Source organism: Jatropha curcas, chromosome 2 (genome assembly GCF_041381405.1).
Source record: "Jatropha curcas cultivar XTBG-Jc1 chromosome 2, XTBG_Jcur_1.0, whole genome shotgun sequence".
Lineage (NCBI taxonomy): Eukaryota > Viridiplantae > Streptophyta > Magnoliopsida > Malpighiales > Euphorbiaceae > Jatropha > Jatropha curcas.
In genome coordinates this window covers 4,075,897-4,103,225 of record NC_143152.1, presented here as the reverse complement: position 1 = coordinate 4,103,225, position 27,329 = coordinate 4,075,897, and the positions used below count along the sequence as shown (strand labels likewise).

Sequence of the window (27,329 nt, the reverse complement as noted above, 5' to 3'; positions counted from 1 at the left end):
AATTCAAGTTTTTGCAAATTGGGCCCAAGCCCAAATATAATGTCAAAAATTTTGAATCGAGAACAGTTAAATTTTCGAATAATAAAATAAAAGTCCAGCAATTGATCTATTATGTATATATATAAATTAATTTTCCTAAAAATCAAATATGATTACTAATTATATTTTTATTTTATTTAGTTAATGGAGGAATGTTATGAAACCTAATTAAAATAATTAAAATAAATTGAACCGGACTCGAAACGCGAATTGATTTTTCAAAAACCACACGAATAATTTGAAAACCAAGTGAAAAACTTGCAAACTGAACAAAATCGAGCCGAATCATTGAAATTAGACCAAACCGGTTCGAATCGAACCGGAATGGTCTAGAAGCCCAAGATTTTTCTCTTTTCCTTTTTTTTCTTTTTCTTTTTTTTCTTTTTTTTTTCTCTTTTCCCTTCTCCTTCCTGGCGCCAGCGCCATGCGCGCGACACCCCCTTCCCCTTTCCCTTTTGCCTTTCCGGTCACCTGAAGCCAACGCCATTCCCATCGCCTCCCGCTGCCGTTCCCGTGCCGCTCTCCTTCACCCTCACCTCTGTTGTCTCAGGCTAGCGTAGCTAGCGCGGCTGTCGCAGGAAGCTGCGATCGCAGCACCCTCAGCCCCTCCTCCCGCATTTTTCGACCGATCAACGGCAAGGAGCTTCATTCGCACCACCTGGACCTCGCCTCTAGTCCCTACCATTACAACCATCCGACCCATTTCATGCTCTTGGCCTACTTCTCGCACGACAGAAAGAGAGAGGGAGACAGAGAGGTTGCGATGATCAAATCCGGCCACCTCGAACGATTCCGGTGACTGACACCAACAAGGTCGGTTGACTATCCCATTCTAATTCCTTTACAAATCATTTGTTTGATTAATTTGCAATTAATCGGAAGTTTTAGGAAAATTGAACTTTGGTTTTAATTGGTTTATAAATTGGGATTTTGATAGATAATGACATAATTGGTAGAAAATGACTATAAAATCGCGATTTAGTTGGGATTTGCAACAGGATTTGGCGTTGATTGGTGAATTTTAGAACCACCACCCCTCCAGCCACCATAGACGGCGGCGACAGCGGTGGTTCCGGTGACCGGAGTTCCCAAGAGGCAGGATATTGCATTTTTCGTGTAGAGTATGAATATATAATTAGTTTTAACATCTGACATCAACTGATATTGATCTGTGGATTGACGTATATTTAGAAATTAGGCTTCAGGCTGAAAAATTAAGGAAGTCGATAAACAAGAACTATACGATCTTTTAGAAAGGTTTAATTAGCTAGTTAGCAAAGTAATTCAATTTGTTTAGTATTCAAAATAAGTTATATGGATGAATTTTATAATAATTAGGATGTTTTAGTTTCTATGAAGTTAATACTAATAAGGGTTAATATTATTAAGTAATATGTATTTGAATGTTAATTAAGGATTAGTGTAATTTGTTTGATATATGATATTGTTAATTGGATGATATGAGTTGCTTAGAATATAATTTGTAGATTTATTTGGTGAACGTTGACATACTTGTACTGAAAGGAGAAAGAGTAGATGAAAGAATTATTGATAATATTCCCAGAATAGTTGAAGGTCTTTTAATTTGTAAATTATGGTTGATTGGTGATATATTATTGAAGGCGGATGGGTATTTGATTTGATTGATTGCCCGACGGATGGGCTGTGTGGATTGAGTTAATATTGAATGAAATTTTTGATATTTAAACAGGTGGATAGTCCAATTTTTAGGGGAAATGCTGCCGAAACTTCAGTAGAACCTAGGCTACACATAATTAATAAGTTTATTTAGATTAATTCTATAACTTGATATTTAATAAATAAAGTGCTCTGATTATTTTATTATTATCATGATTATTCATTTAATTATTCAATTATTTATTTATTTCATCATTGTTGTTTATTGTTAATTTTTATTTATTTAGTTATTTGCATTTGAGAATGGATGTCTAATTGTGCATTGCATTACGATGTTTAGTTGATTAATATGCTTGCATTTAATTGCAATACTTGATTAATTGTGTTGTGATATTGCTGTGCTTTGTTTGTGTGGAATTGGGATGAAGTGGGTCACCATGGGTTTGTGAGACCGTTACCGTTATATGGATCCAATATGATTACCGTTAGCCGGGTAAATGGGAGATCGGCGCCCCCGTGTGCACCTACCGTTACCGTTACCGTTAACCACGGGTTGGCTTCTCGTCGTTGCGCACCGGACAGTCTAGATTTGATCGCAGCCCGCAGGGTGGCCTCCTGTTGTGAGCGCTTGATGATCTAGATTGGATGGAGACCACCGGGTTGCCTCCTGTTGGTATGAAAAAGAAAAAGAGGGGATAAAAAAACAATGAGAGGGCTGGTCAAGTGAGGATTAGACCGGTCGGCCAGTATGGGGGATCGGCTCCCTAGTGCACATGTGAGAGGATGAGCCATGTGGGAGGACGGCTCATCGGGGGCTCGGTGACTCCACTGACTAATTTCCACGTGATGTGATTATATGAAGATGTAAATGATTGTGAGTGCTGGTGATTTGCCATTTGTGTGACTGGCTGCGTGAGCATATAACTAGTCGGATGACTAGATTGATATGTTTACACATTTGTGTGACTGCGTGTATTGTGTAATAATTATTACTCCTTAGAAAACTCACATGTTTTGTTTGATGTTTCAGGAAGTAAGTCCTTCTTTAATACGATTTAGGTTATGTTCCTTCGGCGCAGGGCAATAGAGAAATTTTTCCTAATTCTATAATTATTTTACTATGTAATTATATGTATAAAAAGCTATGTATACCAAATAGTTAGTGACTCCGCAGTTGTAGAATTTACTTACATTTAGTCGTGTATTATCATAGACGAAATGATTCTGTGAGCCCATATTAGAAACGTGATGTATTGTAAATTGGGCCCGAACTGTGGAATTTTGTAGAAGATAAATTTGGGCCGAGATGTAATAAAATCTTGAGGTTTATTTTTTTTTTAGTAATATGGGCTGAATATTTGAAATTTATATTGAGATAGCAAATTTTAGTGTTTCAGGCTTACTACGGGCCTCGGGGGCCTTAAGCTTACCTGGGCCCTAGTGCCGGTCCGGCCCATGGAAACGGGTCGTGACAATATATATGTTAAATTAAAATAAAAAAATAACAACAACAACATTAACAATAATACTAATAATAATAATAACAAGTACATTCACAATAATAATAATAATAACAACAACAACAGTAACAATAATACCAATAATAATAATAACAACAACAATAACAATAACAATAATACTAATAATAATAATAATAATAACAATCACAATAATAATAATAATAACATTAAGAATAATAATATTAATAACAACAACAATAATACTAATAATAATAATACTAATCATAATAATAACAACAACAATAACAATAACAATAATACTAATAATAATAATAATAATAACAATCACAATAATAATAATAATAACATTAATAATAATATTAATAACAACAACAACAATAATAATAATAATAATAATAATACTAATAATAATAATAAGAACAGTAGTAATAATAATAATAATAACAATAATAATAATAATAATAACAATCACAATAATAATAATAATAATAATATTAATAATATTAGTAATAATAACAACAACAATAATACAAATAATTATAATAATAATAATAATACCATAAAAAATTCTAATCGCAACTCTATATACAAAATCAACCATAAATAAATACAATAAAAACAAATAAAATCGAAAAAAAAAAAATTGGAAAAATTAATCGCAAAATAAAACTAACCTCAGATTTTCGCAACAGGCTGACCGGAGTGCAAAGCGAGCGGGGCTGCCGGCGTCAGGCGGGCTGGAACTGTGTCAGGAGGGGCCGGAGTGGCGCTGCGGACGGAGGAGAGGAGAGGAGAAGGAGAAGAGAGAAAGAAGAAGAAAGAAAAAAGAGAGGGTCCGACGCTTAAAGCCCTAAATTTTGCGACCGACATATCGGTCGCAAATGTTATAACTATCGGTCGCAATTTTTAATGAGCCGACGTCGTTTGACTAGGCTCAAAATTTGCGACCGATTTGCGACTAAATATATCGGTCGCAATGTAGTCTCCAATCGGTCTCAGAACTTTGGCCCATTTTTTACGCGCGAAGTTTTGCGACAGAAGAACATTTAGTCGCAAATCGGTCGCAAAATCGGTCGCAAATCCGTAGTACAGAGGTCGCAAATCATTAACCATTCTCGCGGGAACTTTCAGCACCAAATTTTGCGACCGGTGGCTTATAAGTCGCAAATCGGTCTCAAAATTGCGACCGAATTAAGTCGGTCGCAATTGTGCGTTTTTTTTATAGTGGGCCAAAAGATGTGCGGATTGATTTCCTTCACGATATATGTGATGAATGAAAAATATATATATATATTGTAAAACCTAATTCCTATAATAAAGAAATATGTTGTTTTTATATGTTGTTTGATTATTTAATAAAAAAAATAGCATATATACGTATAATTCATTTTAAAAATTATTGGCATAACCAAAATCATCCCAATCAGCTCATCTATTGAACTCTCCATAATGAATAAATAATGATAATGAATTTTTAGTGGGAGTTATTGCTAATTATTAATTAACGATCGACGTCTTGTATAAATTAATCTTGTCTATAGAAATCGATCATAATAGTCAACAAAAATTTTGTGCATATCGTCGCAATTAATCCCACAAATGCAATATTTTAAGCCTTCAAGGAAAATAAAAATATAATATAAAGAAGAGCAAATGTAAAGAAACTCATCTTGAGTAAGACTTGTCAACACATATGAAGCCCACCATACATCCAATAAATAAATGACAAATTCAACCTTTATCCGCCTTCTCCTTCTTCTTCCTCATACACACGCTACCAGATATTCCTATCAAAAGCCATTTTCTTCTTGTTTTGCAAGAAATGGAATTTTCTTTCGCGTTCAAGTTCTTAATCCTAAAAACCTTTTTATGGGTTGCACTTACTACAAAAATTGATTGCTTCAATTTTAACTACCAAAATTTCCATGACCAAGGTTCCGCTAGAAACCAACTTATTCTAAGTGGTAACTCAACTCTCTCTAATGGTGCAATCCAAATTACACCAGATGCTTATAGAGCCCCTATAACTCCTCAATCAGGGCGAACCCTATATAAAGAGCCATTCATAATTTGGAGTAACGGGTTTAATGCATCTTTCTATACCACCTTTTTACTTAATATTGGAAGCCTCACAAATCCAGGAGGAGAAGGTTTAGCTTTTATATTAACAGCTAATCCTACGGTTGATAATATCGGCAGTGATAGTCAATGGCTTGGTATCGTAAATCCGGAAATGAACGGTTCCTCTTTAGCCCAAATAGTGGCTATAGAGTTTGATACAAGAAAAAGCTACCCAGAAGATCTTGATGATAACCATGTTGGCTTAGATATTAACAGTATCAATTCTCGAGTTCAGTACTCCTTAACAAGAGTTGGTATTAATCTTACCAGCGGCTTGAGTACCATTGTTCTTGTTGAATATAATGGTCAACTCAAGAAGTTGAATGTTTTCGTCTCACCAGCTGATGAAAAGCTTGGCTTTATCTTCGGGCAAGAATCATCTGATGATCTTTATTTCTCATTCTCCGATCCATTAATATCTGAGAATCTTGATCTCTCAGTCTATCTTCCTGAGAAGATTTACGTGGGATTTTCAGGTTCAACAAGCAATTACACTCAGCTAAACTGTGTAAGAGCATGGAGGTTTAGTGGCACTGAAAAAAGTAAGAAAAGCGAACCTCTTTGGATTTGGATTTTGGCCCCACTTGCAGTGGTGTTGGGAATTGGATCTTTCATTTACTGGAAAAGAAAATCAGAAAAACAAAAATTGGAAGATGCACATCAGATAAGCATAGAAGAAGCAATACAAAGCTCTTCCACAGTTCCAAGAAAGTTCAAGTTGAAAGAATTAACTAAAGCAACAAACAACTTCAGTGCCAAGAACAAGCTTGGAAAAGGCGGATTTGGGACAGTGTATAAAGGAATGATCAAAGATAAAGAAATTGCAGTAAAGAAAGTTTCCGAGAAATCAACACAAGGCAAAACAGAATTCATAGCTGAAGTTACAACAATTGGTAATCTTCGTTATAAGAATCTTGTTAAACTAATCGGTTGGTGCTGCGAAAGGCGCGAATATCTTCTTGTTTACGAGTACTTACCAAATGGTAGTTTAGAGAAGTACATATTTGATGAGTCGCCATCAGATGTACTAGGATGGAAAACAAGATTGTCTGTAATAACAGGGACAGCCCAAGCATTAGACTACTTGCATAATGGCTTTGAAGAGAAAATACTCCATCGCGACATCAAATCCAGCAACATAATGTTAGATTCAGAATTCAATCCGAAACTAGGGGATTTCGGACTTGCTCGAACAATTAAACTCAGTGATCAAACTCATCACTCTACGAAAGATGTAGCCGGAACGCCTGGCTATATGGCTCCGGAGAGTATACTCACCAGTAGGTTTACGGTGGAAACAGATGCTTATGCCTTTGGTGTAGTTATATTGGAAGTTGCATGTGGAAGAAAGCCAGGAAGTCCAAACCATCAAGACGATTATAGTGGTCATATAGTGAATTGGGTATGGGACTTGCACAGAGAAGGAAGAATAATTGATGCTGCAGATAAAAGATTGCATGGAGATTTTGGAGATGAAGAAATGGTCCAAATGGAGTGTGTTCTTATTCTGGGTTTGGCTTGTTGTCATCCAAATCCAAACAAGAGGCCTAATATGAAAACTATTCTGCAGGTTTTGAAAGGGGAAGCTACACCTCCTTCAGTGCCTAATGAAAGGCCTGTGTTTATGTGGCCTCCATTGCCTCCCCCGAAAGAATTGGGTATCTCTCTTAGCCAACTTTCATTTTCAGACCTTAGTGGAAGATGATAAAGTAAAGTGACTTCTTAGGCTACATTTGGAAGATGATAAAGTAGAGTGACTTCTCAGGCTACATTTGTTTCGGTAATAGGAAAATATTCCGAAATTTTTTGTTGTTTGGGTGTTCAAGAAAATAATTCGATGGAAAATATTTTCCTGGTTAAAGGAAAATGAAGTCTTTTTTTAAAGAAAATAATTTCTCATTTTCGAGAAAGTAAAATATTTTACTGGCATTGTCAAATCTTGTAAATCTATATTTATTAATTTATTAATCATTGTAGTCACTATGATCAGTCATCATTTACCACCGATCACCATCACTAGCCACCGACGGCTTTCATAAATTACCTTTTTTTTTTTTTTGCATTCTTTTTATATTTAACAATAAAAATTTCAAATTATAAAATTTCTATTATTATTAATATTTTTATGATCTTATTTAATATTTTTAACTAATTTTTAATATTACATCCAAACAACGGAAAATAAATCATTTGGAAAATATTTTTTAAGAAAAATGTTTTCCATGAAAATATTTTTAAACAAGTACAAGTTATTTTACATAAACAAATGGAAGGTCATATTATTATTATCATTGTCATATATGTTGTAAACATATTGTAGCAATTTGGTTGAGTTTCTGTTTTGTAATTGTTTTTTGGAGAATCAAATTTAGATTTTCGGTTACCAAGTGCTACTCATATCAACGTTTGGGACAAACAGAGGAAAAAGAAAAGGTCAGTGATTTTGTTGTTACTTAAATTAATTTCTAGTGTGTTTTATACAATAAATTGAAATACAAAATCGGTGATATAACGTGCATTAGTGATAAATTCAGGAAAGATAAGCAAAATTATGCTGCAAATAATATTAATTACAAATAATAGTTAAACAGAAATTCATAATTGTACATTGGAAATGTAGATTCAAAATTCCCTCTATTGATAATTGACCGGTTTCGACTATCAATAACTAAAATACAAATAATGAACTCAATCTCAAGCTGTTGTTACCAACCAATACAAAAAAGAGGGAAGAAGGGGCTTAATCATAATCAGTCTGCACCGTAAGATCCCGTACACCTAAATCATGGTACAAACCATGCACAAATTGCAGTGTTGGTCGATCATCCATCCCTTTCTTCACCTGTAAGTGCCACCCACCAAAAAACGTTGTAAATTACAGTCGCTTGCATTGTAAATTAAAGGCAAAACTATTTTGTATACACACACACAACACACAAACATAGCAAGTCCAAGAAAAACAGGTGACATGCAAATGCAGATGGTAGAATGAGCCAAATCTTTTGTGAAATACCTGAAGTGAAAGTGTGCCAACAACATGACCAGGCACCAATTCCCAAAACCGAGCCTGAGAAACTTCAGTAACATCTTCTCGAGCAGTAACCTAACCAAAGAATTTTTCAGGGGATAAAACAATCAAATGATTAAATTGCAACATACAAAATGAAGGCCCTTGTTATGAATTTCAGTAACATCTTATCGAGCAGTAACCTAACCAAAGAATTTTTCAGGGGAAAAAAAAGTCAAATGACTAAACTGCAACATACAAAATGAAGGGCCTTTTTATGAACCCACTATTTGGAATTATAAGAAAACTCCCCCGAACACAACCACAAAGGTTTTAACTTTTAAGATTACTGCATTTTGACAAGGGGACAGATGGTGCAACAAAATAGAGGATAGAAAAGAATCATTTGTTATCATATGTGAATTCCTAAGAGTATTTTTCTAATTAGGACCATAACACGGCAGAACTAGAAATGGAGAAGGGGCAAATTTGTGGAGAAAAACTGAAATGAAGATACAGATTCAGTTGAAGGAAAGAACCTTAACAAAAAACAAGTAGGTAGACCAGTTTGGATTCCCAATTTGCCTTGAATTGTAAATGTAAATAAAGAATTTAAATTCTGTTCATTTAAATGAGGATCAATTGCAGATGCACACCAATCACAAGTAGTTACTACAATCCTTTCTTGGACCTCACCTGTCTTAGGCATTTGCTCAGTGCTGAGTAAGGAATGCTAGGTGGTGCCATTTGGAGCAAGACACCAGCAGTACTTTTAAAGAGAGGCATGACAAGCATAAAAACTGCAACTGAAACTAGCCCCAAACATAGAACTTCAGCATTTTCAACCCTACAATTAAGGGAAAAATTTACAAACAAAAGAAGAATCAGCTGAGGAAAGGAGGAGGATAAGAAAGACTCTAGGGGCAAGTTTGCAGAACTACAGCTGAAGATGAAAGATGAAGCAACATACCCAAGGGACAAAAACCAAGAAGCCAATATTAAACCTGCACTGAGAAACGATAAAAGTATACCAGTTTAACATGAATACATAAAACACAAGCAAGTAGATGGGAAAAGAAACGCTAGTGCAATGTCAGTAGCAATATATAGAGATAGAGAGAAAACCTGCGAATAGAATCAGCAAGGACATGCAAGCAAACTGAGTGATAATTCATATCTTCTGCTTTTCTGTACACTGCAATTAAAAATGCATATAAAAATTGTCCTGAATGGAAGGGGAAATATTTAAGACTAGCCCAAATAGTGACCATCAATATAATCCGGTAACCCACATGCAAGCAACATATAAAGCCTACTTAAAAATCAAGTTGGTAAATCACCATTTTGTTTTACAGATTACCATCCTTACAGTCAGCAAAAGAAAATACTTGAGTTTTGCAGATATCGGCATTTATCTAAAGACATGTAAAACTGCAGCAGATGGATAACTTACCAAGATTAATGCGAGCATAGCTCCTAAAGAACCAAACACCAATAAGATTTACAAGTAAATTTGTTACTGCTGAAACAATCAAATAATGCCTGCAGAAGGATTTCATAAGCAAAATTACTAACAAATTATCTCAATATAAATGAACCATAAAGTCCATGACAATCTACACATAATTAGTAAACACGAGTTATTCCAAATATAGGGATTGAAACAATATATTAAGATCACTATTATGGTCTCAAAGTCTATACAATCAACTTACTTGTGTTCAGACTCTTCTTGTATGAATGCATGAAGTGCCTCCACTGCTAAGGAAAATGACATGAACAAAAGAAACAGCTGTCTACACATGCAGCAAAGAAACAAAGAACACCCAGATGTTAGATCAAAACAAACGGCAATAGCTATGATCATTGAAGGTTTTAATGTGCAACTGCTAGAAGAATCAAAATAAAAATATATGAAAAATGCAAATATAAGTTCAAATGATTCTAAATTGGATATGTGCCTAAGTGCCTTTGGTGCTAGAGAAACGATCACACTGATAAAAATCATGAACCTGTAAGCAAACTCATATCATATATTTTATACATATGCAAAGAGAAAACACTAGCCTCAAGATGTTGCTCAAACATTTGTGTGTGGATTTGTGCATAAAAATATGTAGAATTGAAGATTATGCCTATTCCACGTAAGACAAATATTCTCAAGTTTTCAAATAGTGGTTTACTCACAAGTCACAACATTTACCAATTTTATCTATGTTGTAGTTTATTGTTGTACCAACAACAGTTTAATGACTTCAGTAGATTTCTGTCATTATACTACCACTTCATTATTATCGTTAAATTTCATTTAAATTAAAACATGTACAGCAACATAAATCATTTAAGTACCAGCAAATCTCATCATTTCACAGTATAATTCTACACTGAACTATATCTCCCTAAGTTGAATTTAAACTCTAATATCAAAGCTGACTAATCTTTTAATCACTAGAGCCAATGCAACTGGTTTGTGCTTTAAGTGAACAATAAATCTAGACATGTGCCTACAATATTCAGAACAAGTATAAATGTCTATCATCCGGAAAAAAATCAGAGCCATAATATAGGAGGTTTGCTTATGTAATTCATTCATAATCATCCCAGAAGTACCAAACAAAAGCTTCCAAAATGACCACAAATTAATGTTTTCCCCAAAAGAGTAGCCTAGGCCCTGAATACACTATTCCGATCCCCTCAAGTCATGTCAATCATAGTTAAAAGGGATATGGAAGCTTTGTGCATATAAAAGAGAAACAAGATATATAGAGCAGGAAATGCCATAAACTTACAGCATTAGTAAAGGCAGCCAAAACTTCAATCCTTTTGTATCTGGTAAAAAGAATTCAACATATGAAAAAAAAAAAAAAAATGCACCAAAATATGGATCAATATAAAGACAGCTAAGATGAGTAGATTGCAATTAGCTGAGGTACCTGCAAATAATAGATTGAAAACTCACCCATAAGTGTATATATGATCAGCCTTTTTCCGAGAAGCAGCCATAGCAAAGAAAGAAAACGTTAAAAGACCACAGCCAAATGTCAAATGAAATGCATCAGATACCAAACCTGAAAAAACACCAAAATTGCAAATCATTACACTCAACATAATATTCATATCCGTAAAACTGTATATAACCTAAAAATCCTCAACATCAACAAAGACCCTAATTAACAAACTGTTTCCTTTTTAAAAAAAAAAAAAACAAAAACAAAAGAAAAAAAAAATAGAGAAGAGTGATCTAAATTCTTACCAACACGCCCTGTAAAGAGCCCGATTGCCAATTCTGCAGTAGAATAAGCAACATTTAGTGAAATCATCATCAAGAGCCTCTTCATTTGCCTATTCCCGGACCTTACAGCTCTAAATACTGAAATCACAGAATACAAAACTGATAAGGTGTTTTTCCCTGAGCCTTCTGTCTCTTTATAAACGCTTTCCTTTTCGTAGTTTAAGGTGTAAATCTCCGGCGGCACATCTATACTGGAAACGGTGCGAGAAAGCAGGGGCCTCGATGTGTCATTCGACATAATAGAAATCGGAGTATGTGATTCTCCTCCAGATTGATGAAACGAAGATTGACGCCAATAAGCGTACCTACGATCGGATACCGAACCAAAATCTCCAGTCCATGGATGTTGCAAGTCGTTTTCTTGCTTAAACGAATTGCTCTTCTCCATTTTGTGAAAAGCTGGAAACTGGAAGTGAAATCAAAACCCTAGTTTGGAGGCAGATTTGAAATGAAACCTTAAGCCCATGAAATTAATTGATCAAACATGGAAAATATCGGAGAAATCAGTGAAAATAGAAAAGTCTCGCCGGGGAGAGACTGCTTAAAGTCAAGTAAACAAGCAAGACTCTAACAATACAATGGTTGCGATTAGTTAAATTCCAAGAACTCTCCTGGAAGCTGGCATGTTAATGTTAGTTTCATGGACCATTGATTTATCTTTTTTTTTTTCTTTTCTAAAAATTTGTTCTGGCTTTTTGCTCTAGGAATATTGTAAATGGATAATATTTATAAAAAAAAATTTATTCAATATCTATAACTAATATTAACGGATTTAAATTTATTTTTAATATAATTTTGAAAATCACTTATTAATGGAATATATATACGTATATATATAGTTGTGGTTTTTTTTCAAAAATAATAATAGTAAAAAAAAAATCTGGCAATTAATGAAATGCTTAAGTTTTTAAATATATGTTAACTAGTTTTATTTTATTGAATTATTTTAGGGTGAGAAAAGTATAAAATAATATATGACTGATAAATGAATTTATTAAATTATGAAATATTAAAAATATTTAGTAAAGAGAAATAGGAATTAAATTTAAAGATGATCGGAGATCACCACATGACAATTAAATGACCTTAACAATCTTTTAGGCTTGAGTTTATAGATAGATAAAGGTGCAAATATAAATATAGAATGTTAAATAATGATCAAAATTATGTTAAATACTAAAAATTTCAAAAATTCTTTTTTTCTTTTTTTGAAAGATAGAGCTTATTATTACAGTTTCAGAAATTCTTTTTTTTTTCTTTAATTCATCGAATGTTTTTATAAACCAAAATAACACTGCGTAGCCCTTCTCTTAGCTCACCAAGTTGATGACATAAACTGTGGTCGAGAGGAGTTTGAGATATTCCTTAATTTTGCTATTTTTTGAAAAAAAAAAATTTAGTAACTTGCCTTTACTAAAGGATTAGACATATCAATATAATTAGACAATATTGATTGGGATAAACTAAATCATCTCCCAAAGCTCTTAGAGTACAAATTAAAATCTTCATCAATCCAAGTAACAAATTACATATTTTGATCAACTAGAATATCTCCCAAGCTTGAGTACCAGAAAAATTCAAATTTCTATTTCTTTCCATTTTGATCAAATCTTTTAAATTAATTTAATCTGAGAAAATCAATTACAAATCTAATCCATCCATCAAAACTGGAATAAAAATTAAAATACTATTATTATTATTATTATTATTATTATTATTATTATTATTATTATTCTATTTCAAGTATGCAAGAAAAACAGAACTCTCAGGTTTTCAAACATGGATAGAGAGTTTGAAACCAGGAATCTTCCAATGATTTTCAATGGTCACAGTTTTAGACTTCAATGCACGGAAAATTAAACTGTACATTTTGGAGGGAGTATAGCTAACAATCAAAATAAAATATAGGTAACATCAAAACTAGGACATTGGCCAATTACAAAAGAAACAGCAACTGTGGAGGAAAAAGGTGCCTTCCTGATAATTGTGGCATAGTATCATACGTTCACTCCTTCGGTATCCTCCAAATTATCAGTTGGGGTTTACCCGCCCAATCTTTCTCCATGGTACGAAAAATAAAAGAATTTCAAACCAGCTATCAATAAGCATTTCAGGCTTCAATCAGTTAATCATCTCACAAGACAGGTCAAGAATCACCATTTTCAGGACTGCAAATGATAATCAAGAGTATAGGCGTGGATGTCAGAAGGGCTTGTGCCAGGCCTGCCAACAAACATCGGGAACAAAATGAGAAAAACAAAATTAGCAGGCCAAAAATGAGAACTTGAATAATAAGTTAACGATGAAAATAGTGAAAATAAGGAGGACAAGGGAGAGTGATATTCGGTCAATCATAATGGAATAAATTTTCAATTCACCATTCCATTGAGGTATTATTTCATCACATTCCGTGCATTCAGTGATCAAGAACTTTCAGAAAAGAATTTGAGTTTAAACTAAACCTCATGAAAGTCATGTCCCACTAGACTGAGCACAAGCACTAAAATTGGAGCGAATAGAAGCATCAAAGAAAAATGTTACAACTATTTAGCAACACAACAAGAAAATGTAACACTTTGGTGTTGAATTATAGGGAAGAAAGTCAAGACATGTTCAAGTACCATATAACCTAGATAAATATTGGCAGAGAATTGGAAGGATAATAAGAAGATAGATAAATATTTTCAAAAGAAAGAAAAAAGTAAAAGAAGAAAAACAGCTCTTCTTTTTCTCCATTTATATCAAATGGATTATAGAAAATCGCTGGCACCTGCCAAGTTGAGTCTCTACAAGCACTCATCTCGCTTCCTGAACTATGAACGTAACCCCTACCAACAACAAGAAGAATGTTACGCTTTGTCAATTTCTGATAGGTCACATGGCAGGGCTGGATGGTGTTACACAAATAGCCAATGTCACATGGTTCAGAGAAATCACGGTATAGATTATCAGTGTGCTGTATGTATCCTCAAGTGAAATTTCTTTCTTCTTTGTCCCAGGAGGAAAAATGCTTACAAATAAATTTTACTAATACATTTTAATGTACCTTTTGTTAATGGTACCATAATGAAATTTTAGGCTTCCACCTTTAACGTCCTCAATGTACTGCAACCACAGGAGAGGCTGATCAGTGACGAAATGAGTGCAGAGACATTCCATGCAACATTGATGAAGCAATCTCTTACCAAATTTAAGGTGACAAACATTGATGAAAATGCCAGAGAATCAAAAGGTATATCATCCAGAGAAAAAAGCCTGCACTCCAATGACTCTGGACCTGGTGAAAAATGGGGCTTCTTCAACTTCGCAATGAAAATTATGTACGTCTGTTCCAAACAAGGGAGAAAAAACACAGAAAACCATTGAGCAGGTTTAAAGGAAGTCAATGCGACTCGTGAGATGCATTTCTTTCTTACTTGGCCAATAAGAGGGATGTCCAATTGTGCAAAAGGTGACACAACTTCTACTTCTGCACGTGCTTCTTCCCAGGTTTCCCTGATTGCCCCTTCAGCAGCTGACTCGCCAATTTCCAAGTAACCAGCAGGAAGGGTCCTGTGTCAGTGCCATTCAATTAATTATCCAGGTTATGGGGAATGAAAATTTAAGTTCTAAAAGCAGCTATATCAAAAAACAAAGAGAGAAAAAAAAAACACGAAAGAGCATACTGGAAAGTAAATGAATCCTTTTGTTTTTCTTTAAGACAACAAAACCTGAACTTGTTCTAACCTAACTAAAAACCCTAATTTGTATATACATACCAAAGGCCATACGATGGTTGGATATTTCGCTTGCAGAGTAGAATCTTGTTATCATGCTCAATGAGGCATCCCACCACCTATATGTATCGGTTTGAAACAAACAATAAATCACAACAGCATCACATTCAAAATTAAGCGTTGATTAATGTGCATCATCAATCAAAAGAAACTCACAATCTAGAAGATACAGCACAATCAGAGGCACAAAAAAAAAAAAAAAAAAAAAAAATCATTCTAATAAGCTGAGGTTTTGGTATGGGCAAAATAGTCTAGCAGAAAAAGAACTTGATAAAATACACACAACATTGGTACATGACTCCTGATATCAGTGAGGATCAATACAAAACTTTTTCCACCCTATTCATCTCCAACAGACATTCTCTTTTTTTCAGCATCCAATGCACACTCACTTTCAATGTCATTGAATCAACAAGAACAATCACTAAAATTCACTCATAATTTCACCATTCAATGGCAAAGAGTTCAACTATTATACTCTGTACATCATCTAAACATTTCATCTCCTCTAATCTAAAAAATTTGCCCCATAATTAAATTGTTTATTTTGTCCATTGTACATCATACTCAATTATCATGATGCTTAAGTAATAATTTATGATCAAATTTTCATAAATGCTGAAAAATAATTATATATAGCAGTCATGCAAGTTGCATTAGACAAATGCCAAACTATTCTTGTTTGCAACCAACATACAAGGAGGAAAACCAACATACAAGGAGGAAGAGAAAAAAATATCTATAGAGGGAAAGGTGTCTCTCAATAATTTCACCAACAACGGCAATCAAACAAACCAGCAGAAATCTACAACACAGTTTTGACCGTGACAGTGAAAGACTTTACCATTTTGGGGTTTTGATAGGCAATTTTCCCACAAATTGTGCAAATAGCTCTTGTCTTTTCCTCCCCATCAGGTATCTCATGCTTTGTTGCACCACCACACCACTGACAAAAATTGATCTTCCGAGCATTTGCCTACACAGAATAAAATAAATTCTAACTGCAAAGAACAATAAGGAGCAAAATAATTGAGAAAATATAAACACATATCTTAGTATAAGTAGCAACTGAAAGGCGAAAACATTAAAATTATTAACATGAATTCCTTGATCAAATTAATCCAAAATCAGACCATTCCTAAAACCTGCACAAGGCCAACGTGACCAAGAATTTTATCAATATGCAAAGCTAGTAACATTCAAATAATCGCCCAACATGAATCCTTTCTAGATTAGTAGCTCGGCACTTTTGTTTAACAAATAAAAGCACTCAGAAAATATTAGGATTCCACAATGAGGCAAAAAAGAATCCAATAAGTAGATAATCAATACAAGTCGCAAAACTCATTTCCGCATAAAAATTAATTACCCAACTGCCAGAAAATATGATCAGACAATTATCTATAAACAAAATTTAAAAAGAAAAATACATTTCCTTAGGAACATAGACAAAGTCCAAAGATTTCAAAGAACAAAGAAAAGAGAATTGAATTAAATTAAAGTCCATAACTGTGAAGGACCTGAGGAACTAAAAGAAACTCACAGCTGAGTGAACTGTTGCTGAAGAAGAAGAAGTGCCATCCATCTTTGATTCGGACCGAGTTGACTGTGCACGAATTGGCCTCAACGAAGTAGCTTTGCGACTCGAAAAAGAGGATAATAGCAACTTTCTTGTGGGTCCTTTGGTAGAGGTAGAGTAGGATAATGGGTTGGAGACAGAGATAAAACAGCTAGTGGAATGTGGTATCCAATTCCATCGATAAGCCACGAACCCTGATGATGAACCCAGAAACTGTATTGCTTTTAGCATTGAAATTCTCAAGGTCAAAATGGGTTCTTGAATTAGAGAGTTAATTTTATTTGAGGATCGGTTACAAAATATAAACAATGACTGTGATTTACTGTTAAAGCAACCGAATAAATGCAAACCAGATCCCGAGTCAACTCAGTTACGTTTACCGACCTCAGCCCGGGTTGGAATCTCAGTTTCTCTTATTTGTTGATCGAATCAGGAATGGGGAATTACCTCATCCTATGTCCCAAAGCCACGTGGCATATTTTTTCTTGCAGCACGGAGTTTTCAAGCTAATTATTAATTATTTTTTACCATAATCAATATGTAATAATGTTAGAACGTTAAGTCTTTTGGTGAGGTAAAAAAATGACCATCATATTATTATTTCGATTCATTAAGTCATGAATAAAAAAACAATAATATTAGTTAAAAAAACAAAAAATTATCAAGGTAAATCACTTACAATTACAATAAGAGTATTTTTCAGTTCTTTTTAAATTGATTAATAGGCTACTTTGAATAAGATGGATGATTAATTATTTAAATTTGGAGTAAAAACGAACATGAATATTAAAAATATCATCCATAAACCATTAAATTAATTACATTCTGAAACTCGCTAAAAGACTAGATAACGTACATAAATGCGCTAATTAGAAGTATCTTTAATTATATTAAATTACGTTCTATTACAGCTTTCTGTGTTTGGCGTACACAAGAATAATAATGTAAGAATAGATGTAGGTATATAATTAACACTGAAGGCATAGAGATTACGTACAAACTTACAATCATAAATAAAATTTGGCAACATAAGAGTCAATATTAGCTGGTTTTTATGGTTTACCAAACTTTTAATGCACCAAAAGAACTAAATATTGAAATGCCATTCATATAATATAATACAATGGTGCAATAGAGAGCTCTGCAATGTGCTAAACCTAACTTGAATTTATAAATTGGGAACTTTTTAATAATACATTTAGCGACTAAAAAGGGCATGCTACTGCCATCATTTGGTGATTATTTCATACGTACACCTGTGGTTGGAATGTGCTAATTCCAGCAACATCGCACCAAACTCACAAGCAATGAAAATTCAATAAAAGTTTTCCAGAGTACATTAAATCAACCTGCATGGCCGAGGGAATTGCAGCGTGCGTCTAGAGGTCATGTATAGACTAATATGCTTAGGACAATCTCTAAGCCGTGCCCAGCTTATCACATAGAGATTGATATGCTGCACTGCAATGCTTGAACTTTTCCTCCGCAATTGCCTGTTCAATAACATATATTATTTGCTCAGTTCATAACAATTCACTTGCTGTGATCGCACAAGCAATGATATTGGCTTCAAGATCACTGGAATAACTTGAACAGTAAAGTATTAATTAGAATATCCAAAAAAAAAAAATATTTGCCATATAGCATTATTGATGAAGGCAGAAGATTTTACGTACTGTACGAGATAAATTTTGTTTCACAACATAATTCTCTCCCCCTCTCTTTTGGTAAAGAGGAATTATATTGTAATTGACAAAATATGAAGCTCAATAGATTGAGCAACTTTTATTAAGAGGCTCTGCACCAATATTTTGAAAAATATCAAGCAACCTTTTGTTTTGGGGTTTGGCCACCATTCCAAAATTAAGTGTAGTAACCTAATGCTCTTACTGGAGCTAAATTAATGAATCTCAACATGCAGCAAAGCTTAGCACACAACTGGACAAAGTTATTAGTACCTTAGAAGAGCCCTGGTGACGATCTGGATGCCATTTCAGTGCACATGCCCGATATCTGCGAGTAGAAATCCACAAAAAAATGCAAGAGCCTTTCAATTGTCAACGTGTTCAACAAAAATTAGTTAGACATGTGTAATCAAGATATAAGTCTATTAAGAACTCACGCATTTTTAACATCTTCAAGTTTAAGAGGACCAGAAGCATTCAGCCCAAGAGCAATCCTCTCTGAAGCCAAATTTGAATCCACATTATCATCTGACTCAGTTGAAGAATCATGATCATATTCAACCCGGTATCTCCAGTTCCTTCCATAGTAATTAGAGTAGCTAGATGAACTCCTCCATTGAGGATTCCCTCCATTTATAAAAGACCAGTAGAAGTATCGGTTCCCACCAAACATAGATCGGAAGATGTTTTCAACATCAATATCGTCTTCACAAAACTGGAAACCTTCTGAACAAAATAAGTCACAAACCATATGAATTTCTAATGCAACTCCAGAAAAGCAGAAAAAATAAAAAAAGGAATCCAAGACTAAAAGACACAATATTAGCCTCATTAAAATCTAAAAAAATAGCAACAGAAATCTAATTAAATCATTTCATGCATGAAGAGAAGATTCACCATGCATTTTGGGAACTAATTTAAGTCTTTTGTAGGATTGAGATCCACACTAAAAAAGCACATATAACAAACCCAAAATGCTTTTCATTTTGACTAATGAACAACTTCCAGAATAGATTTGAAGATTACTTAGTGACCCTTTACCCGTCCCATCACCTTCAAACACATTACAGATACACAATTTGATAAGGGACTCTTGCAAGTACTCTTGCAAGAGACACTCTTGCAAGTACTCCTGCAAGAGACTGGACTCCTAACTTCGCCCCAAAAGCTAGCTCGTAGAGGAAAGATTGAACTCAGCCTTATACACTAGTCCAGGATGTACTCCACGGGCGATGTGGGACGCATCATCCCCACCCCCATAAGATCTGACTACTTCAGTTGGCGTTCTGACGAACTCCATGAGACACCGACCCTACGGAGCCAGAGCTCTGATACCAAATGATAAGAGACTCTTGCAAATACTCTTGCAAGAGACTGGACCCCTAAGTTCGCCCCAAAAGCTAGCTCGTAGAGGAATGATTGAACTCAGCCTTATACACTAGCCGAGGATATACTCCGCAGGCGATGTGGGACGCATCACAATTTGACATGGCATCATTACAAGATTGATAAGTCATGTTAAGTGCATAGGGACTTCAACTGTACTTACTTTTACCTGAACGCCAGGCTCCCTGGTTCCCAGTCCGGTTACGTCTAGATCCTCTAGAGTATTGCTTTCTGAACCATGAAGTACCTCTACTTGGAGAAGGATCGTCTTCTTCAGAATCATTCCTCCAGTTCTGGAATGACAGAAAAATAAATTACTGGAACTCACAAAACTCAAATGTCCATATATTTAATAAGACTTGCAAAAATCAACTATGCAACTTCCCAGTGTGTTGAAACTTCATAAACCAAGTAACTCATGATAATCAGACATAAACCTTGAAGACAAACAAGAGCTATGACATTACAAAATAACCCCACAAGTAGAGATGTTTCCCTGTTATGATTTTTATGGGAATAAAACTAAATGAAAGTTTAGTGCATCAAGAATAATAAATTTTACAGGCTATGCTCAAACGGAAGGACCAGTCTAAGTAAGTGTAAACAAAAAGAAAAAATGCAACTGCTGTGATGGCCTCCAAATCAAATTCTTGAAATTTGTTGGCTATTTAACTTTCAAAAAGAAAAAAAGATTCCAATTCAAAGTCTGGTCTTGGTAAGCAGCTAAAAAATTGCTGTTACACCGTTATTCATAAGCCAATCACGCTTATAATGATCAGACAGCAATTTTTACAAATAAAAGGTTAAAAGAAGGCCTACAACAGTCCCAACTTAAGAAAACTAAGAATCAAATGCTAGGATATTTCAAAGATCAGGTTAACATACATGTTATACTGTGTCGTCCTTTCCTTTTCCTTTCCTAGATTGATAAGATTCAAATGTAAGACACAAAATACCAATTATTTTCAAACTAGGATAAAGCGGGAGGTTCGAACATGTACACCCTTAAATACCAGTGATGTTCATTTAAGGTGTGACCATAGCGGAAAATTGGATCACCAGTTTGTGCAACCAAAATTAATCTACAGTTGCCATACTTCTTACATCAACTGATTTCTTCAAAATTGAAATTGCAACGTGAATATTATAAACTTACATGGTAAGATATAAGTCTTCCTTTGCTTCATAAACTAAGAGTACCAGAATTTCAATTGCAAAAGTTTAACGATCATGCCACTGCCCTAATGTACTTTACACTATAACATGCTAATAGGGGATGAATGCTTGGACTAAGAAGAAAGCAACCACTAGCATTTAACAATTTTGTAAGTGAGCAAACAATACCAATTAAAATTTGAGTAGATGGAAAAAATATCAATATTTCGACACAATTATATGTATATATATAGAAAGTATGCAAGACAATTATATGTATATATATACAAAGTATGTAAAAGCTATTAATGTCATGAATGCAAACCTCGAAAAAGTAGTCTGTGTAAACACCGATGTTCCGCAATAATGCCTGCTTCCTCTGCCACTTAGATGACCTACGTGGATGACCATTAGGTCTCTACAAGCAAACAATTTCAATCAGCAAGACTACTTCTATTTTAACTCCTATGAAAAGAGGGAAATTATGAATTTAAGCAAGAAAAATAATGATGACAATGAAATATAGATTAGAATTTTAGTGTTTTCGTTTTTTCAGAAACTTGACTTAGTCTTGTTGCCTACCTAACTTCAGTGTACTTATCATTAACATGTTTTCTCTCACCCCCTTGTATCAACTAAGTTTCACTTATTTATGCGTTCATTGCAATCATTGCAGACAAAGAAAATGTTTCAGAATCAGAAAAGCACTAGTGTAACCTTATTGTCCATGTTAAACCATCATTCAATTTATCTTAATAGACTTAATACTAGTTGCATACCCGAACATAATTTACAAAGCTCTACCAGAAACTAACATCTATACACATTCCAGGACACATTAAAGAAAGAAAGAAAAAGAGAACCATTAGCTCCTCTCAACTAGATACCAATTTGGCAAATAGGAATGTATGTAACCATTTCAATCTCTAACTAGAAATTATAAATTTTTCCCTTGCACAATAGATCAAACAATTTGAACAAACAACACATTTTAAATAAGAAATGAAATAAAGGAACAAAGTAACTGATCCATCCAGTTTTCTAATAAAGATTAAACATTTACAATATGAATCCATTCGGTTAATATTATCGAATGAAGCAAAATTGATTTCTACATTATATCATTTAGGAACTCCTGGAAAAGAAGCATCCTCTTTTGTCAACTTCAAAAGCATAAACAAGGGCAAATTAACAAGCAGTTAATTAATTGATTTTATATATATATATATATATATATATATATATAGAGAGAGAGAGAGAGAGAGAGGGAAGAGACCAACAGCATCCCAAAAATTGCCTCTTTTGCGTTCGAGGACAGGAGTAGAATGAAAAAGAGCAGCCCGCAACTGAAAACAATTGCTTTGAGGCATAAAAAACGCTGCTTTTGAACCGCTATTCATCATCTGTGCAATTCAAATTCAAAGAGAAGCGAAAGAGAATATATTTTGAGTCTCTGCGATCTCGAAGAACGGCCAAGGTGACATTGGCGAGTCCACTCAACAACTCGCTCGTTCATACATTTTGGGACGGTAGGGTTTTTTTGGGGAAAGAAAAAAAAATTTGAAGATGAAGGTTAAATTTAAAAGACCCATGCAAAATTGTTTTTATTATTAACCGTCAGTAAAAAGGTAAGTTTTGGCATGTTGACCTCGAGGGATGAAAACTAGTGGTGTGCAAGCCGGCAGAATTCAACCATAAAAATTGAAATCAGCTTTTAGTTGAAACGGAACTGTATCGCAGTAAATTAAAAAACCAAACTGAATTGATTGGTTTAATTTGATTCAGATCGATCTAATTTTATTTAAAAAATAATTATTTTTCAATAATTATTTTTTTATTAATGGGAGTTTTAGGTATCGTTTTATATGGTTCTAATAAAGATCCAAAATTAAATAACGGAATAAAAAAATAAAAAATTTTCATTTTTGATTTTATTTTTTGTTTTTTCCAAAGAATTAACACATCAATGCCCACGTTAAAAAAATTTTCTCTCAATCATCCATGTCGAGGTACTTTATCTTCCTATTAATTTCCTATACCTATTCACCTTTCTATTTATTACTTTCTTTTTTTTAAAATTTTCGGTTCTTCACAACTATATTTGACATTTTCTTTTAAGCAGGATGTAATTTGTGTTTAAAAAATGTTTATATAAAAAATTCAATTATATTCTCAAATAATCAAAAGTTTCAAAATTTATTTCAATAAGAAAATTATATTTCTGTTCCATTTTTAAAACAAACACATAAAAGTTACAATGATCATCACCATTACCATTACTTTTATTAAATTAATTTTTGTTGAAAAACAGAAGTATGATGTGAAGTCTTTGTACCATTATTTTTTTTTTTTTTTTTGAAAAAAAAAAAGGAGAACCGAATATGGATATATCGTGAGGTCATATATGCATTTACCGCTAGATAATATCTTGATGTGCAAGTCTTCCTGCCATTATTAGGATTAAAATAGTGATTAAATGATATTTTTATATCACTTATGCATTATGCATCCATTAATATGTATAACTAAGTCAACATTTAAACTGATTTAATATTACTACGTACGTTTCAAAAAGATAATCCATCTTTTTCTTTTTGATTTGTCTCAAAATATAGTCAAATTTTTCTTTTTTTTTTTTTACATTATAGTTAATCCTTAAATTGTCTAATATATCTTTATTAAATTTTATCTTATTTTTAATAAATCTCATTAATTTTTACTTATTATTTCAATATAATAATTGCTAATGTGTTATTTAAGATGGATATAATAGAAAAGTTATATGAATAAAATTATCCTTTAACTATAATAATAGTTATTTCTTAATCTGTGTGAAAATAGAAATTGAACTATTTTTTTGAGATGGAGAGAGTATAACAGTGAAATCTAAGTTTAAAGGTAAAACAAACAATTTAACGTGTTTTAATAAATTTCTTAATAAAGGGAACATAAAGAAATAAAAAAGGAAGAAGATAACCATCTTGATCCTTTTGGAAGTAACAAAAAAAAATTGTGAATATTTTTAGGGAAATTGTAATATCAACGTACTCCATCCCGTAAACTAATTAATGATAAATTCACAAGTCTACGTGGTAAATTACATTCATTTAATTAAAATTTTCTCTTTTTTTTTTTTAAGAATTCCTTTATCAATGCTTAAAATTATTATCTATTTTTAAGAGGTGAAATTATTTTTTTAAATAATAGAAAATCAAATTGATCAAAATAATATTAAGGGTTGTATATTATATATGAGGGTAGACCTCTCGTATTGATTAATCAAATTAGTGAAAATTCACATACTCAAATTCCTTCTAAAAAAAATCCAACTTTTTTACAAAATTTAAACAAACATTTTATTATTATTATTATTCATCAAACATCAAAATCACCTCAGAAACTATAAATTATGAATTCAAATTCCTTTAAAAACTTAATTTAATTATTAGGAAACTATAAAATCTTTATTCTCATTTCTATTGGTATAATTAGAACAAGATATCTTTAAATGGAAATCTCAAATCTTTTATCATCAAGATGTTACTTATTATTTGTTTGATTTGAAATAATTATGCAAGTTCTTCAATCTACCAAATATATAAATTGACATAATTGCATAGTGCCCCAATGATTATCACAAGACTTGAAGAACACGAGGCTTAGGATTTGAAGTTCCTAAGCATCAAACACACCAGAAAAGGCATTTCATTGTACAAGAAAACCCACTTGTTTTATCAAACCCACATGCATAAAGGGATTGTCTTGGCCTCAACTTTCAACTGAAAAGTTTCTCTCTTCCTCGCAATATAGAGCTGGATCACTACTATGACCAACCTCTCATCAGAAAAAAGTCGTGTTGACATGTCTTGCAATCATAACCTTTGATTTTAAAGTTCGTAGATTATTCCTATTCACATGCCTAATTAAAGATCGTTTAGAGTAATTAGCATCTCATTTGTTCATTTAATGATGTTTGTTCTATGTTAATCATCATTCAAGTTAAAATATTTTCTTGTTGTTTTCTCACTTATAACAATGTTTTGGATACTCAACCAACCAACCAATAAGGATTTGGGCAAAAATAAAAAGATTGGAATAGTCATAGTTGATGATTAAGGTTTTAACTTAATTATATCTAAAAAAAATTTATTACTAAAGTCAGAGTTTTGAGATGGAGTCGGTCACCGTTAATATTATTTTTTAAATATTACCTAGATCCGAGCATTGAAATAAGTATACAAAAATGAAAAAATAGATTATTACTAATATGAGTTAAGAAAAACGTAGCCTTACATATATGCCTTATTTACTTGTTAGCTTAGAATTAAGCACATAACTTATAAAAACTTTAACCTTAACTTTAACTTATTTATAAATATTAACGAAGTAAAATTTGTTTGTTTTAGCGAACTTATAAGTTACTTATCATAATTTACAAGCTAGCTTTTTTTTTTTTTTTTTTTTTTTTTTTTTAATGCAAAAAAGCATCATTTTGAACTAATTCAATATGCCACTTAATTTATTGGATCAAACGATAAAATTGCCATTATAATTATAAAATGTCACTATATATTATTTCTTAATCATTCAGTGATCAGCTCTTAATGTTACTTTTTTTTTTTTTTTTGACGGTAACTTTTTAATTATTCACTTATATAAGTTATTGGTTCAAAATCAACATTACCAAAGACTCTCTAATGTAGCATATATCTTAATCTCGCATATTTTGAGTTTACAGTTTTCTATATTTAAAAATTACAAGCTAAATTCTATGAAGTTTTGCACTCTTAATTGCCTTGGTTTTTTCAATTATTCATGATGTATTTAGGCTCGTATATATTTAATGGTCTATTAAATTTGATTAATTAATCCTTGCTCGCGCTTGGTCATCTTACTAAAAGATAAAGCGCTCTCACGAACATCTTCTTTGTATACATGAAAATCTAACTATCTAACCTTCTTTTTCCTTACATTTTGGATAGATAATGATCAAAGTATGAGTTTTTCTATTTAGTTTAATCATATCAAAATATATAAGTTTTCAACGATACATCTCAATAGATTCAATTTTGTGTAGAACGAGAGTAAGTGGGTGAAAAAATTAGTACTTCCATTGCCAGTTATTAGGAACTCATTTTAATTTCAAAGTCTTAAAAAAATATAATTTTATAAAATATAATTAAAAGTATAATATTTTAAATGAATTTAAATTTATACCAAGTATAATCAACAAAAGATCATTAATTAATTGAAGGGCAATAATGAAAATGTAGACATAGAAATTGGCTTTGTCAATATAATAATCCTACTTTTAAGGCTTATTATTAGTAGAATCGAGAAGGTGATTTTCCCCCCTTTAAAACCCATTAAAGGAAAATTACAAAGTGGTCAACCATTAAACTCGCCAGACCACGTCTTGCGCGCTCTTTTTGGGTAGTTATGCATCTCACGTTACTAAGCTCCGTAGGCGGGAAAATATCGACCGTGGGATGTTTGACTGATTACTTGGTCAACACAGGCTCGATTTTAAGTGGAGAAAATGAAGGTGTAACATCCAGTTGTAATAGAACTGAGAGCACCTGAACGAACAAGCAGACATGTCCTCCAGACAGTTGGAAACTGAATGCTGAGTTAGCAATTGGGACCCATTTTCCATTATCCTATGAATAATACTCCACCCGACCCAGCAAAAAATAATAATAATAATAATAAATAAATAAAGTGATTAAGAGGTTTCTAAATTAGAAATTTTGCTTTTTTTATAGTGGCTCTTTGTAGGACAAACTTATCCCTTATTTTATTTTCTTTGACAATTATATCCTGATGAGAGGGTATTTTAAATGAGCAAGGGTACTTTTGGAACTTAAATTAAAACAACTCCACTTCCATCCTTGCATTTTACTATAAAATATAAAATTCTTCCATTTAATTGTGAAAACTATATCTTTAAATATATATAATAATATTTAATATAATTACTGACAATAAAATCGATGGAAGGACATAATAAATAAATAAATAAATAATAAGAAATTGCCAATGGTGTAGCAATGGAATTATTATGTACATGATTTTCAAATGTTTTACAATTTAATTTTCCTTAAATTTTATTTAAATTTATATATATATATATATATATATATATATATTTATCTCTTAAAATTTAAAAT

General features: G+C 32.7%; 3 protein-coding genes, 1 long non-coding RNA gene and 1 pseudogene across 8 annotated transcripts; 2 read left to right on the top strand and 3 right to left on the bottom strand.

The window, feature by feature from the left end:
- The first annotated feature begins 244 nt into the window (after window positions 1-244).
- On the top strand, window positions 245-3,017 carry LOC149498085 (uncharacterized). The gene is made up of 2 exons (XR_016319547.1): window positions 245-852; window positions 2,708-3,017. It is a non-coding gene; the product is annotated as an uncharacterized LOC149498085 (long non-coding RNA).
- A 1,713-nt stretch (window positions 3,018-4,730) lies between these two features.
- On the top strand, window positions 4,731-7,224 carry LOC149498084 (putative L-type lectin-domain containing receptor kinase S.5 pseudogene; annotated as a pseudogene).
- A 595-nt stretch (window positions 7,225-7,819) lies between these two features.
- Window positions 7,820-12,273, bottom strand: LOC105646525 (Cation efflux family protein). Of its 2 annotated transcripts, XM_012232389.4 has the most exons (10): window positions 11,540-12,268; window positions 11,246-11,354; window positions 11,076-11,115; window positions 10,002-10,078; window positions 9,740-9,828; window positions 9,412-9,481; window positions 9,257-9,295; window positions 8,983-9,133; window positions 8,293-8,382; window positions 7,820-8,121 (listed from the first exon to the last, which is right to left on the bottom strand). In XM_012232389.4, the coding sequence occupies exons 1-10, from the start codon at window positions 11,964-11,966 to the stop codon at window positions 8,020-8,022; spliced, it is 1,194 nt and encodes a 397-aa protein (XP_012087779.3). In that variant the 5' UTR covers window positions 11,967-12,268; the 3' UTR covers window positions 7,820-8,019. The 2 variants fall into 2 exon arrangements, with proteins under 2 accessions (XP_012087779.3, XP_089573965.1); XM_089717839.1 differs by lacking the exons at window positions 7,820-8,121; window positions 8,293-8,382 and adding an exon at window positions 8,456-8,489 and having other exon boundaries at window positions 11,540-12,273.
- A 1,118-nt stretch (window positions 12,274-13,391) lies between these two features.
- Window positions 13,392-17,265, bottom strand: NUDX23 (nudix hydrolase homolog 23). The gene is made up of 7 exons (XM_012232388.3): window positions 16,898-17,265; window positions 16,199-16,330; window positions 15,337-15,413; window positions 14,995-15,130; window positions 14,764-14,904; window positions 14,625-14,683; window positions 13,392-13,801 (listed from the first exon to the last, which is right to left on the bottom strand). The coding sequence occupies exons 1-7, from the start codon at window positions 17,162-17,164 to the stop codon at window positions 13,741-13,743; spliced, it is 873 nt and encodes a 290-aa protein (XP_012087778.1). The 5' UTR covers window positions 17,165-17,265; the 3' UTR covers window positions 13,392-13,740.
- Window positions 17,266-18,017: 752 nt separating this feature from the next.
- Window positions 18,018-22,719, bottom strand: LOC105646522 (Chaperone DnaJ-domain superfamily protein). Of its 4 annotated transcripts, none has more exons than XM_089718600.1 (6): window positions 22,440-22,719; window positions 21,485-21,577; window positions 20,168-20,297; window positions 19,056-19,341; window positions 18,892-18,946; window positions 18,018-18,426 (listed from the first exon to the last, which is right to left on the bottom strand). In XM_089718600.1, exons 1-6 carry the CDS (start codon window positions 22,560-22,562, stop codon window positions 18,352-18,354), a joined length of 762 nt encoding a protein of 253 aa, XP_089574726.1. In that variant the 5' UTR covers window positions 22,563-22,719; the 3' UTR covers window positions 18,018-18,351. The 4 variants fall into 4 exon arrangements, with proteins under 4 accessions (XP_089574726.1, XP_089574727.1, XP_089574728.1 ...); XM_089718601.1 differs by having other exon boundaries at window positions 19,056-19,344; window positions 20,174-20,297; XM_089718602.1 differs by having other exon boundaries at window positions 20,174-20,297.
- Between the last annotated feature and the right edge of the window lie 4,610 nt (window positions 22,720-27,329).

What these genes read in the sequence shown, in the direction of transcription:
- NUDX23 (XM_012232388.3), bottom strand. Translation starts at nt 17,164, where the DNA reads ATGCTAAAAGCAATACAGTTTCTGGGTTCATCATCAGGGTTCGTGGCT. An exon ending in CCTATCAAAACCCCAAAATG is followed by an intron (nt 15,414 to 16,198) that starts GTAAAGTCTTTC and finishes CGATACATATAG; the next exon opens with GTGGTGGGATGCCTCATTGA. An exon ending in TGTTTGTCACCTTAAATTTG is followed by an intron (nt 14,684 to 14,763) that starts GTAAGAGATTGC and finishes CTGTGGTTGCAG; the next exon opens with TACATTGAGGACGTTAAAGG.
- LOC105646525 (XM_012232389.4), bottom strand. Translation starts at nt 11,966, where the DNA reads ATGGAGAAGAGCAATTCGTTTAAGCAAGAAAACGACTTGCAACATCCA. An exon ending in CAAGAAGAGTCTGAACACAA is followed by an intron (nt 9,829 to 10,001) that starts GTAAGTTGATTG and finishes ATCCTTCTGCAG; the next exon opens with GCATTATTTGATTGTTTCAG. An exon ending in TGAGCAAATGCCTAAGACAG is followed by an intron (nt 8,383 to 8,982) that starts GTGAGGTCCAAG and finishes TTCTTTGGTTAG; the next exon opens with GTTACTGCTCGAGAAGATGT.
- LOC105646522 (XM_012232383.4), bottom strand. Translation starts at nt 22,562, where the DNA reads ATGATGAATAGCGGTTCAAAAGCAGCGTTTTTTATGCCTCAAAGCAAT. An exon ending in CTTGAAGATGTTAAAAATGC is followed by an intron (nt 18,947 to 19,055) that starts GTGAGTTCTTAA and finishes TTCTACTCGCAG; the next exon opens with ATATCGGGCATGTGCACTGA. An exon ending in GTCACCAGGGCTCTTCTAAG is followed by an intron (nt 18,427 to 18,891) that starts GTACTAATAACT and finishes GTTATTGAACAG; the next exon opens with GCAATTGCGGAGGAAAAGTT.